We start from the raw sequence: 12,341 nt of genomic DNA, 5'->3' as shown, positions 1-12,341 counted from the left end.
GAGGGTACCCTCCGGTGGCAGGGTGGTACAGGAGGGTATCCTTCGGTGGCAGGGTGGTACAGGAGGGTACCCTCCAGTGGCAGGGTGGTACAGGAGGGTATCCTCCGGTGGCAGGGTGGTACAGGAGGGTACCCTCCGGTGGCAAGGTGGTACAGGAGGGTACCCTCCGGTGGCAAGGTGGTACAGGAGGGTACCCTCCGGTGGCAAGGTGGTACAGGAGGGTATCCTCCGGTGGCAGGGTGGTACAGGAGGGTACCCTCCGGTGGCAAGGTGGTTCAGGAGTAGGGTTGGAAGTCATCTAAGACTAAACTTCTAAACTTATATGAGAACCTTTAGAAACTAAACCTAGCTAATATCTATAGATATTAGATGGCCTTTTTTGGCGCCTTAGATGTACGGCAGCTCCGAAACCTTAGCAGAGACCTTAGGTGGTCCTGAGAAACTTTAGGTGAAGCTGTCTGAGGACTCATCGAATAGTTACTGAGTTATAACTCAGTAGACTCGGGGAACGACTTGGTCATGGATGTGGTCATGCGGGGGTTTTCCTGTCATAGATCTGGTCATGTTGCCTCATGACCACTCATGAGGCCTCATGACCAGTCATGTTACCGGTCATGAGGCAGAGTCATGGTCATGACAGTTGTCATGCTCCTTGTGCAGCATGACTGATCATGAATTGCCACTCATATGTGTAAATTCAGTCATGTTCCCAATGGTCATATGCTGGCTCTGTGTTCATGTTTTGTTCCTTTATAAAAAGTGACAATTATATGCCATATGGACTCCAGAATCCCTTCTGAAATGCTGCATAGTATATTACCTCTATAACAATGTGCACAATGTACTATACAGCATCCCTGCCGGGATTCTGGAGTGCACTTGAATTGCCTTCGTTTCAGCCACTTGCAGTGACTTGATGTGCATTCAGGCGTGGCCCTTAGGCTTAGCTGCACTTATCCAACGGAAAAGATCAGTATATGCCAGCTAGCAGGGCAAGGCAGCCAACTTCATTTTGGCCTGTTGCCAATACTTACTCGGTCAGCTCCCTTACACCCTGTTGTTAATTTGAAAGTCATATGTTACACACTTAAGGCATGTATTTAAGGATTAATTAACAAAGAATCTCTCCTGCTGTGTTCAAGCATGACAAGTTAAATCACCAGCTCGCACCGTCCCACAGGCACAGCATTGTTGATGTAACTAGCTAAAACATGTGGGAGGTGCGTTAGTCTCAACCGCAGGCGCGGCGGCGGCGGGAAATAGCAACTCAGCAGCACCTCCCAGTTCCACTGCCATTGATGCCGCTGCTGCTGCGTTGCTAGGCCCTGCCGCCACCGCGCCTGCTGTGTGAGGTTACTGCACCTCCCAGCCCCAAAGTCGTCGCTGCCGCTGTTACTATGTTGCTAGGCCCCACTGCTGCCGAACTTGCCGTTTAGGCTACTGCACCTCTTAGCCCCACCACCATCACCGCCACCCCTGCCGTTTAGGCTACTGCACCTCCCAGCCCCACCGCTGTCGCTGCCGCTGCTGCTGTGTTGCTATTTACCGCCGCCGCCGCGCCTGGCGTTTATGCTACTGCACCTCCCAGCCCCACCGCTGTCGCTGCCGCTGCTGCTGTGTTGCTATTTACCGCCGCCGCCGCGCCTGGCGTTTAGGCTACTGCACCTCCCAGCCCCACCGCTGTCGCTGCCGCTGCTGCCGTGTTGCTAATTCCCGCCGCCGCCGCGCCTGGCGTTTATGCTACTGCACCTCCCAGCCCCACCGCTGTCGCTGCCGCTGCTGCCGTGTTGCTAATTCCCGCCGCCGCCGCGCCTGCCGCTTAGGCTACTGCACCTCCCAGCCCCACCGCCGTCGCTGCCGCTGCTGCTGCGTTGCTATTTCCCGCCGCCGCCGCGCCTGCCGTTTAGGCTACTGCACCTCCCAGCCCCACCGCCGTCGCTGCTGCTGCTGTTGCGTTGCTATTTCCCGCCGCCGCCGCGCCTGCCGTTTAGGCTACTGCACCTCCCAGCCCCACCGCCGTCGCTGCTGCTGCTGTTGCGTTGCTATTTACCGCCGCCGCCGCGCCTGGCGTTTATGCTACTGCACCTCCCAGCCCCACCGCCGTCGCTGCCGCTGCTGCTGCGTTGCTATTTACCGCCGCCGCCGCGCCTGCCGCTTAGGCTACTGCACCTCCCAGCCCCATCGCTGTCGCTGCCGCTGCTGCCGTGTTGCTATTTCCCGCCGCCGCCGCGCCTGCCGTTTAGGCTACTGCACCTCCCAGCCCCACCGCCGTCGCTGCTGCTGCTGTTGCGTTGCTATTTACCGCCGCCGCCGCGCCTGCCGTTTAGGCTACTGCACCTCCCAGCCCCATCGCCGTCGCTGCCGCTGCTGCTGCGTTGCTATTTACCGCCGCCGCCGCGCCTGCCGTTTAGGCTACTGCACCTCCCAGCCCCACCGCCGTCGCTGCTGCTGCTGTTGCGTTGCTATTTCCCGCCGCCGCCGCGCCTGCCGTTTAGGCTACTGCACCTCCCAGTCCCACCGCCGTCGCTGCTGCTGTTGTTGCGTTGCTATTTCCCGCCGCCGCCGCGCCTGGCGTTTATGCTACTGCACCTCCCAGCCCCACCGCCGTCGCTGCCGCTGCTGCTGCGTTGCTATTTACCGCCGCCGCCGCGCCTGCCGCTTAGGCTACTGCACCTCCCAGCCCCAATGCTGTCGCTGCTGCAACACAGCTACAGGGTCCCCTGATAACCCAGATAATCAGTGGTCACTGGTACTGTAATAACGTGTAAAGTACATTTTGCCATTGAGCATTCCCTGTGGAGCAGCAACGATCACTTTTCCATCAATCAACTCAAGAGGGACAGCATAGAGGGGCCACCTCCAAATGCCACTTGCAGGCTTCCTGCCCAGGGCTCGATCCATGTCCACTTCTACCATAGCAGGATTGACGAATGAGCCCTTGAATAGGTCGACTACTGCCAAAGTCAGCATGGTGGTTGATCCACGGGGGTTAGATCGGGGCATTGCTGGCAGGTTGGTGAAGTACTTGACCATGCCAATATATGGCACCACCTGATCATTTAGCCCCCGCCAAGCCATAAGCACCCAATATGATACCCTTGCTGAAGGTCGCTTGTATAATCTACTGAAGAAAATGTCTCCGTTACATTCGGCTCTGCTGGCCACGGTGGCAACTTGACCTTCAATGGTGGCATCTTCTGCTGATGGGTCCACGAGTGGCATAAGAGCCTCCCAGCAGATATTGTAAGGAGGCCTGCCGCAAGTCCATGACCGCACAGACTCCAAAGCATGTGCCTGGTCCTTGACAAGGCGTTCAAAGGCAACTTTGACCTCCTGTGCTAACAAGGGGTCCTTCTGCAGTGGGACAGAACTGCCTATCAAGTCAGTGTGTTCATCAAGTGCAGACTGGGATTTGCACTTGGGATGCAGGGGATCAGCCTGGCGGAAAAACGCGAAGAGCTGCTGCAGTGACCTCAGTTGGACACCAGAAGCATCTGCCCCTTCTTTTACATTACGCTGAGCACGCCTGATGCACTCAACTACAGCGAAGTGCTTGTCTGGGAAGCGACTGACACCCCTGCCCGTGGCTGACTTGGCAGCCTGCATCTGCCTCTCCACCACGAAATCGGCATCTGCTGCTGCAGAGCCACGGGCCATCTCCTGGTCGAACAGCCTGTTTTGGCACAGCAGCAGTTTAAAGGCAAGTTGCAAAACATAGACATGTAAAACTGGACAAATGACGAGCTGAAAGGCCTACATCATGATCTTTGAATAGTATGCATGTGCACCAAGTAAGGGGATATGTTAGCTACATTGGGCCATGTACATGTTGGGCTAAGATGAATGTATTTCCCAAAGCACGACTACTGGAATTCTTACCGGCAGACAGAGGTATGTAGATTGATGGTGAACATGTAATCCGGAAAGCCCAGCCGCTCAATAGTGGCGGCATACTGAAACAAATTTGCCCAGCCTGCACATGCTGACTTCTGAAAGGCAGCTACAGAACCGTCGCCATCCTCATCAGCCACAAAGGGCCTGAAATAATGCTGTACAGTTGCTGTTAACAGCTTCCAGCACTCTGAAAGTGTTGGTGGAAGGGCTTGCATGAACACATAAGGTGCAATTGCCTCAGTGAAGTGAAGATAGTCCTCCATTCTCCATGTACCCCTGTGGGTTGGCAACAGTGTCATGTCTTAAGATTCAAACACCTTATCCTAAAGCCATAAAGAATCCTAATATACGTTTAAATGTTGTGCAGCAACGCAATACTGGATCATAATTATAACACCAGGCAAAGAGTACGCCAATCCCAGGTAGCCAATCCCACAAGAACAGCATAGCTGCTGCCAGCCCAATCCTCACCGGTCGTTGATGACACAGGTGTACTTTCGTCCAAAATCAGAGGTGAGGTAAATGTGCTTTGCACGACTGCGGATGGTCCTGCGCTCCTCAGCAGCAACAATAGGAAGCTGGTCGTTGCTGGTGGTTGACCGGAAGATGAACGCAAGGAAATTTTCGACCACGCCATAAAGCAAGGCATGGCCAATGGGGACAACGAATAGGTCCTGCAGGCTGACATACTGCAACTTGGCAAAGGGTACAGACTTCCAGCACCCGTGCTCATTTGATGCACGCTCATATGCCGTGGCACTCAACGTAGGGTTAGGGAGGCAGTGAGCATGGAAATGGTTGTCCATGCTGACCCCTCGAGCCCGCTGCATGCTGTCAGTGAGCCCCAAGCAAGGGTCCCCGACCTGGACTGGCACGCCATTAAATCTGTATGCATGTCACAGTAAAGGGGATCACGAATTGTAGGAATGTGCACAGGGATGGACACATTCTCACAGTTGCACCAAGTGTGCCCAATATGAAGCCCCAGCAGGCAAATGTTTTACAAACTCCCATGATTCAAGCACCAAGGTGACATTAGGGCATTCAGGCTACAGGCATCCAGACATTTAATGACCCATTTCTTATGACCACCACTCACCTGCTGTGTGTCACCCCTTTGGCATATCCCTTGAACCGAGCTGTGCTACTCTCTGGTGCAGTGGCACCCTCGAATGTACACCAGGGGCAGGCCCCACGTATGGAGTTGTGGCCCCTATAGCATCCCAGGTCAGCCCGTGCTGGCCCATCCGCCATTACAGAACCAAGGAAGGCATGGTGGGAGATCGTGTTGCAGATGAGGGAGCCATCTGGTCCATAGTACACCTCGTCGACTGTCATGGGAAACCTGGACAGCCTGTCCAGGTCATCGATTACCCTAGTGAGATGAGGTCCAAGATTGCATGGCTTTTTGGGGCCAGGGATGATACCAATAACTGCACAGTTCCAGTTCTTGCTCTTATTTTCTTCCTTTATGTCCGCACAGCGGATAAACATGATGCCCATGGAATACTTCGCACTCTTGTATGGCTGCACCCAATCAACACCAATGTCGTAAAAGGAGTTGTGTGGACTGTATACAGCATCACCGAGCTTGTCTGGCCTGGACAGGTGTGTCTTCAAGTAGGTGCCTGGGAAGCAAGGGAGATAAGTGAGCTGAGGTTGTATGGCATATGGACATGAAAGTAATAGGTTGTAGGGACGGGTGCCTATGTGTTGTACTGTAGCAGCTGGCCGCTGAAAAGGCCTCTCGAGATGCTGGTGGTCGTGCTGCGCGCGTATTTATAGTGCCGTACTGTGTACCGGCTGCTACATGTACCCACCTTCCCACCAAGAGCCACCTGCATCTGGGCCAATCCGCCTGAACTTTCCACGCTCACTGCACCACTGCTTGTTAGAAAAGAGCTCCCGAATTGCATCCTCGACACCGAAGTAAACAGTGTACGGTGTAGGCTCTATTTTAGGATCTCCTGCAGAGGAGCACCATAATATAACAAGTGCCAGGATTGGGGTTGTATTAAACCCTTTCATCCATTTGATAAGCACAAAATAACTAACTTTCCACAAAATACAACTTTGACTGCATTCATTAATGTGGGAGTACTATATTACCCACCTGTAATGAATGGGAATGGATCAGTACATCATACAGTATCCAAAAACATACAGTATCCAACCATGCGTACCCTCACCTCCAGCATCCTGACACAAGGTGCGGACTTGCTCACAGTTCGGGCACTTCGTGCGCTGAGTACCCTCCACCTCTTTGGCGCTGAAGATGTGGCCCCGGCATTGCTTGCTGTCACAGATGAAATATTGATGGTTTGTCCAAGCACTAACCTCAGTCAGTTTTTTTAGCATGTACAGAGTTGGAACACTGAAATTATAGTGGCCTAATGGGCACGTATATTTCATACAGCTGAGCCAGAACTCGAGCTCTGCACGCCCAGGAGTCGTTAGCTCCATCTGCTGTAAAATGGTGTAGAGTTGCTGCCGTAGGGTCACTGGGTGAGTATAGACAGGCAAACCGTTGAGGCTAATCACATACAGTGGGCTGTCCAGATGCTGCAGGTACCATTGGGCAGAGCCAGGCTTCTTATATGGCAATCCGCAGCCACATACACAGACGATGCCACCCGCCGTGTTTGCTTGGGGCACCTCTGGTGGTAACTGTGGGGTTGGTCGCATAGAAAATGCAAACACAAGTTATGGCAGCTGGGCAGGTGGTCACCAAAGGAAAGTAACCTGAAGGTGGCTATCCTAGATCAAGTTACAAATTCCATAGCAGTCCAGTTAAGCCCATCATGTCACCCCATAATTCAACCTGGTTGGCTGGCTCAGTGTTATATGGGAGGTCATCTTCAAGCAGATTCCAGAGGATGTCTGACTCCATGCCTGCAACATACCGGTATAAACCATTGATGTATGTGACATCACTTCAAAAGGGGAGATGAAACATGTCTGGAAAATAGAAGCTCCCATGGCATCAATCCCTTATCAGGCATGGCAGTACTACCACTAGACGCATCACCCTGCTGCATGACCTGAGGAAGGTCAAGCAGCATGTTGCACACACCAAGCTATCAGTCATAGTAAAACTGGAGCAATGCCTAGAGGAAGGGGGAAAGAGTGGAGATGCTACGGATGGAGCAATGGCTGAAATGGAGTATGCTATCGAATGCACAAGCTTACCTTCCACCAAATCATCCATGTTAGCTGCAGCTGTTACATTCTCGCCCACAGAGGTATGGTCGGGTGTAATGTCTTGCATGTCTGGGTCTGTGCGGAGTGGGGAGTAAATATCGGTTATATTTATTTGGCTTGTCAGTGTGGGTGGTCGAACATGGATTCGTGAATGCAGGGCCTGTGCAAGTGCACCAAAGATAGGCATTGATCAAAATAGTGTTTGTTCAGGGCTTGGGCATCAGGGCTTGCTGGGGGAGGTTCATGTACCCCACGCACCAAGATTGACGGCACCATCCACCCCAAAATCCTCGTCCCAAACATCCATTATGTAGCCGTTGGCCATGGTGGTGTAGTCATCCATGGCATTGCCAGTGGCAGGTGAGGTAGTTGTAGCGACTGCAAGCACATATGAGGCACCAAAACCTTAAGAATGGATCTTTTCACGGCATCTTCATTGGGTTGTATCTACGAATGTTGCACAACTGGTGATTTACCTGCTGCATCAGTCATGTGTACAGTAGTGTCTAGCTCGACCCCGTTACCCTGGTCAGCACCTTCTGCTGTCAGCAATCCACCTACAAGACACGTGACAGTACACAGAACAAGTGCCAGGTAGATGTCATTGCATCAATGCATGACGATAAGTGCATGTCACTCTGTACCTTCCATGTCAGCAGATGATGAGGACTGCTGGGCGCCATCAGGATCACTTAGTGTGCTTTGGTGCCTCATGATAGGCCCAGGTTGAGAGCTTAGAACCATGACTGGGCCAGTAGGCAGGTCCTCAACTGTTCCAGAAAAAAAGGGTGCAGGTCGCCTTGCTGGTGGAAGTGGTTGGCGGAAAGGCCTCCGGCCCACTGAGATGCCTGGAACATGTACAGGCAGTCCAGTGGGCTGCACTGTTCCCACAAAGGGAGTACTAGGGAATCGATGGTGCCCTGCTTGCAGTTGCACAAGATGCCTTCCATCCGTCTTGTTCATAGCTGGTTCGGCTGGTCTTGCATTGCATTCAGGCACATCTTCAGGCCCTTGATCCATGGCGGGCTGTATGGTTACATCATGTACTTTTACAAGGGGTATCTCCATACTCCACCCCCTGTCTTTGCACTGGTGCCGATATGCCGTTGACCGACTTCCAAACCAATTGGCACAGTTGGTGCATTGGAAAGGCTGGGATGAGTGTGGAGCTACATCCGGTCTGTAAATGATCTTCGGCGGTTTGGATGCCGCCTCCAGCGCATTCAACGACATGGCAAACTGGCTAATGTGACCAGTAAGAACGATCACAACGTGTATGAATACCAGAACCTTCACGATTGAATCAATTGTCGAGCTTTTAATGCTTCTACGCAAGCAAGCATTTGGTCCCGCCATGACAAAGGAGCATCCTATTCTATGGCAGGTTCTGGCCAGGATTTAAAAGATGCAATCAACAAAGTTTGGTAGCAACGAAACAACTTCCCAAATTTGAATTTGCAGCCATTTGAACGCCATGCTGTACACTTCCGGACCTAACAGGTCCGGAATTGTACGGCATTTCCCCTCTTGCTGCCCAGAAGTCTTGTGAACGTGGATAATTTGCAGCAACAATAAGAAACGTCACTGTGTTTAGCGTGATTGTTGTGAAAATGGCGCCATCTGTTACCTTTATGCAGATACGCGACCTATACTTACAGAAGAGACAGATAAGCCAACGTCTTAAACGTGAATTGTTTAACTTCACGTGTGAACTTGCACAGTGCCGCGCAGGAGAAACGTTCATAGTTATTGTCGATGGCGTCGAGTGGGTTGCTACAGTGCCACGTCGCACTAAGCCAGACGATATAGTGTCTATGACATTCTCGGCTGTAGTTGAAGGCACTGAGGTGCATAGGTCGCTTGTCGGAATGCTTGGTAGTGGTGCAAAGGAAGAGAGCCTCAAGAGGTACATCCGTGAAGGGTTGGCTTTACAGACCAGCGAATACAAGGAGCAAGTCAGAGACATGAGCCACGACGCCGCTCTGTCGTTCATCCTGGAACAAGTAAGACGCACCACGCCAGCTGAAGGTCAGATTGGGTGTGTGGACAACATGACATACCATTGGCCCATGCGGCCATGGACTCGACTATATGAGGTAAGCTACCTGCCTTTGTTCCGCCCAGGTTGTCTTAGCTGAAGCCAGGGTGCCTGCATGCATGCAGGTCATCAAGAACGCAGCAGCTTTGCCGCCGGCAGCTGTCGAGTTGGGGTTGCCGGGCAGCCAACACACTGCACGCAGCGCGGCTTTGTCTGAGCATGCCGCTTCAAGCTTCCCACTTCACCTCCGTGCTGCCAGTGTCATCACGTCACAGGCAGCCAGCGCGGCTGACAGGACCATGACAACGGTGGGTTTCCTGCTCCAGGGCTGGGCGGGGAGCGATAGGTATGGGCATCTTTGCAAACAGATTGTGTATGTTGCAGGGGAATGAAGAAGCTTTGAGGGCTGGCGAGGAGGTGGCGACCTCCGTGGGAGCTGAGGTATGTACTCATCTGGCACAAATGGATTAGGGGGGGGTCGTTGGATGGCAGCGTCAACCACGTTGGAGCACCGTTTCGTATAGTGGTGGACCCGGTGAAGCACGGCAGCACTGGTGACACATGCGAGTATAGGGTGTCCGAGGATGGTGCAGAGGTCTCTGGTGCTGGCCAGAGCAATGGGCTGGCCCCTTCAGAAGCAGGCGAACAGGTAGAATTATGGGCGAGATCGCCCCCTGATAACGACCCCTGCATGCCATCCCCAGTCTACGCTTGCTAACCCTCAAGCTGCTCCCTTTGAGTGTCGTGCGGTCCCCTCTCACTGCTCCTGCAGTCAGAGGAGCCGGTTCATCGAGGCTTTGGTGTGTGCAACGAGACCAGGAAGAGAAAGCGGGCCCCAAACATGACCTGGCTGGAGGTGGACGACGAGGAGGAGCAGCAACGGGAGGCGGACGGGGGACACACTTATACAGAAGATGCCGCTCCATGGTATCCGTGCACGGCAGGACATAAGGTGGGCGGGCCTGAGGGGCGGGGGTCGGTCCATGTGAGGTGTCGACCAACCTGGTGAACCCGTCGTGCCTCCTGTGCATCACTCCGTGTGACGCGGCCTGCAGGAGGGGGGCGACTCCGCTACTGCGCAGCTGCCACTGCCGGCACCTGAGGACGCCCGTGGCGGCGAGGCGGCTGCTTTGCCATCCCCATCGGCTGCAGGACCTGCAGCCATGCCTGGCCCACGACACACGGCAGGACATCAGGTGGGCGGGCCTGACGGGCGGGGGTCGGTCCGTGTGAGGGAGGGTGTACCACACAGCATGCAACGGGTGCACCGCGTGACACATCACGGGAGCAGCACAATGGGGTGGCGTGCGTCGGCTGGGGATGGCACGCAGGGGGGCATCCTCGGGTGCACTTGCTTGCTGCGTTTGGCACCCTGGTGCAACCGGGCTTCGGTGCAAGTCTGCTTCCCGCTGCCATGACTGCCTGTTGACCAACCTGGTGAACCCGTCGTGCCTCCTGTGCATCACTCCGTGTGACGCGGCCTGCAGGAGGGGGGCGACTCCGCTACTGCGCAGCTGCCACTGCCGGCACCTGAGGACGCCCGTGGCGGCGAGGCGGCTGCTTTGCCATCCCCATCGGCTGCAGGACCTGCAGCCATGCCTGGCCCACGACACACGGCAGGACATCAGGTGGGCGGGCCTGACGGGCGGGGGTCGGTCCGTGTGAGGGAGGGTGTACCACACAGCATGCAACAGGTGCACCGCGTGACACATCACGGGAGCAGCACAATGGGGTGGCGTGCGTCGGCTGGGGATGGCACGCAGGTGGGCGTCCTCGGGTGCACTTGCTTGCTGCGCTTGGCACCCTGGTGCAACCGGGCTTCGGTGCAAGTCTGCTTCCCGCTGCCATGACTGCCTGTTGACCAACCTGGTGAACCCGTCATGCCTCCTGTGCATCACTCCGTGTGACGCGGCCTGCAGGAGGGGGGCGACTCCGCTACTGCGCAGCTGCCACTGCCGGCACCTGAGGACGCCCGTGGCGGCGAGGCGGCTGCTTTGCCATCCCCATCGGCTGCAGGACCTGCAGCCATGCCTGGCCCACGACACACGGCAGGACATCAGGTGGGCGGGCCTGACGGGCGGGGGTCGGTCCGTGTGAGGGAGGGTGTACCACACAGCATGCAACAGGTGCACCGCGTGACACATCACGGGAGCAGCACAATGGGGTGGCGTGCGTCGGCTGGGGATGGCACGCAGGTGGGCGTCCTCGGGTGCACTTGCTTGCTGCGCTTGGCACCCTGGTGCAACCGGGCTTCGGTGCAAGTCTGCTTCCCGCTGCCATGACTGCCTGTTGACCAACCTGGTGAACCCGTCGTGCCTCCTGTGCATCACTCCGTGTGACGCGGCCTGCAGGAGGGGGGCGACTCCGCTACTGCGCAGCTGCCACTGCCGGCACCTGAGGACGCCCGTGGCGGCGAGGCGGCTGCTTTGCCATCCCCATCGGCTGCAGGACCTGCAGCCATGCCTGGCCCATGACACACGGCAGGACATCAGGTGGGCGGGCCTGACGGGCGGGGGTCGGTCCGTGTGAGGGAGGGTGTACCACACAGCATGCAACGGGTGCACCGCGTGACACATCACGGGAGCAGCACAATGGGGTGGCGTGCATCGGCTGGGGATGGCACGCAGGGGGGCGTCCTCGGGTGCACTTGCTTGCTGCGTTTGGCACCCTGGTGCAACCGGGCTTCGGTGCAAGTCTGCTTCCCGCTGCCATGACTGCCTGTTGACCAACCTGGTGAACCCGTCGTGCCTCCTGTGCATCACTCCGTGTGACGCGGCCTGCAGGAGGGGGGCGACTCCGCTACTGCGCAGCTGCCACTGCCGGCACCTGAGGACGCCCGTGGCGGCGAGGCGGCTGCTTTGCCATCCCCATCGGCTGCAGGACCTGCAGCCATGCCTGGCCCACGACACACGGCAGGACATCAGGTGGGCGGGCCTGACGGGCGGGGGTCGGTCCGTGTGAGGGAGGGTGTACCACACAGCATGCAACGGGTGCACCGCGTGACACATCACGGGAGCAGCACAATGGGGTGGCGTGCGTCGGCTGGGGATGGCACGCAGGGGGGCGTCCTCGGGTGCACTTGCTTGCTGCGTTTGGCACCCTGGTGCAACCGGGCTTCGGTGCAAGTCTGCTTCCCGCTGCCATGACTGCCTGTTGACCAACCTGGTGAACCCGTCGTGCCTCCTGTGCATCACTCCGTGTGACGCGG

At 55.9% G+C, this 12,341-nt stretch overlaps 2 protein-coding genes across 2 annotated transcripts in view; both read left to right on the top strand.

The window, feature by feature from the left end:
* The window catches only part of VOLCADRAFT_100724 (uncharacterized protein), a gene marked incomplete at both ends in the record, with an annotated part of 1,530 nt that extends 1,214 nt beyond the window's left edge, over positions 1 to 316 (top strand). The window contains one exon of the mRNA XM_002959251.1: positions 4 to 316. Coding sequence (XP_002959297.1) covers positions 4 to 316 — 313 coding nt within the window. The remainder of the gene's footprint in view (positions 1 to 3) is intronic.
* An 8,410-nt stretch (positions 317 to 8,726) lies between these two features.
* VOLCADRAFT_100722 (uncharacterized protein) lies at positions 8,727 to 12,057 on the top strand (the record flags this gene model as incomplete). Its single annotated transcript, XM_002959250.1, has 9 exons — positions 8,727 to 9,191; positions 9,259 to 9,441; positions 9,906 to 10,085; positions 10,189 to 10,329; positions 10,621 to 10,761; positions 10,828 to 10,896; positions 11,053 to 11,193; positions 11,260 to 11,328; positions 11,917 to 12,057. Coding segments are annotated over 9 exons (1,530 nt in total), but the record flags the coding sequence as incomplete, so codon positions are not given.
* Positions 12,058 to 12,341: the final 284 nt, after the last annotated feature.

Source organism: Volvox carteri (genome assembly GCF_000143455.1).
Source record: "Volvox carteri f. nagariensis unplaced genomic scaffold VOLCAscaffold_145, whole genome shotgun sequence".
In the NCBI taxonomy this organism is placed as follows: Eukaryota; Viridiplantae; Chlorophyta; class Chlorophyceae; order Chlamydomonadales; family Volvocaceae; genus Volvox; species Volvox carteri.
Note: the sequence above shows the minus strand (reverse complement) of the source record. Positions and strands in the feature narration are given on the sequence as shown.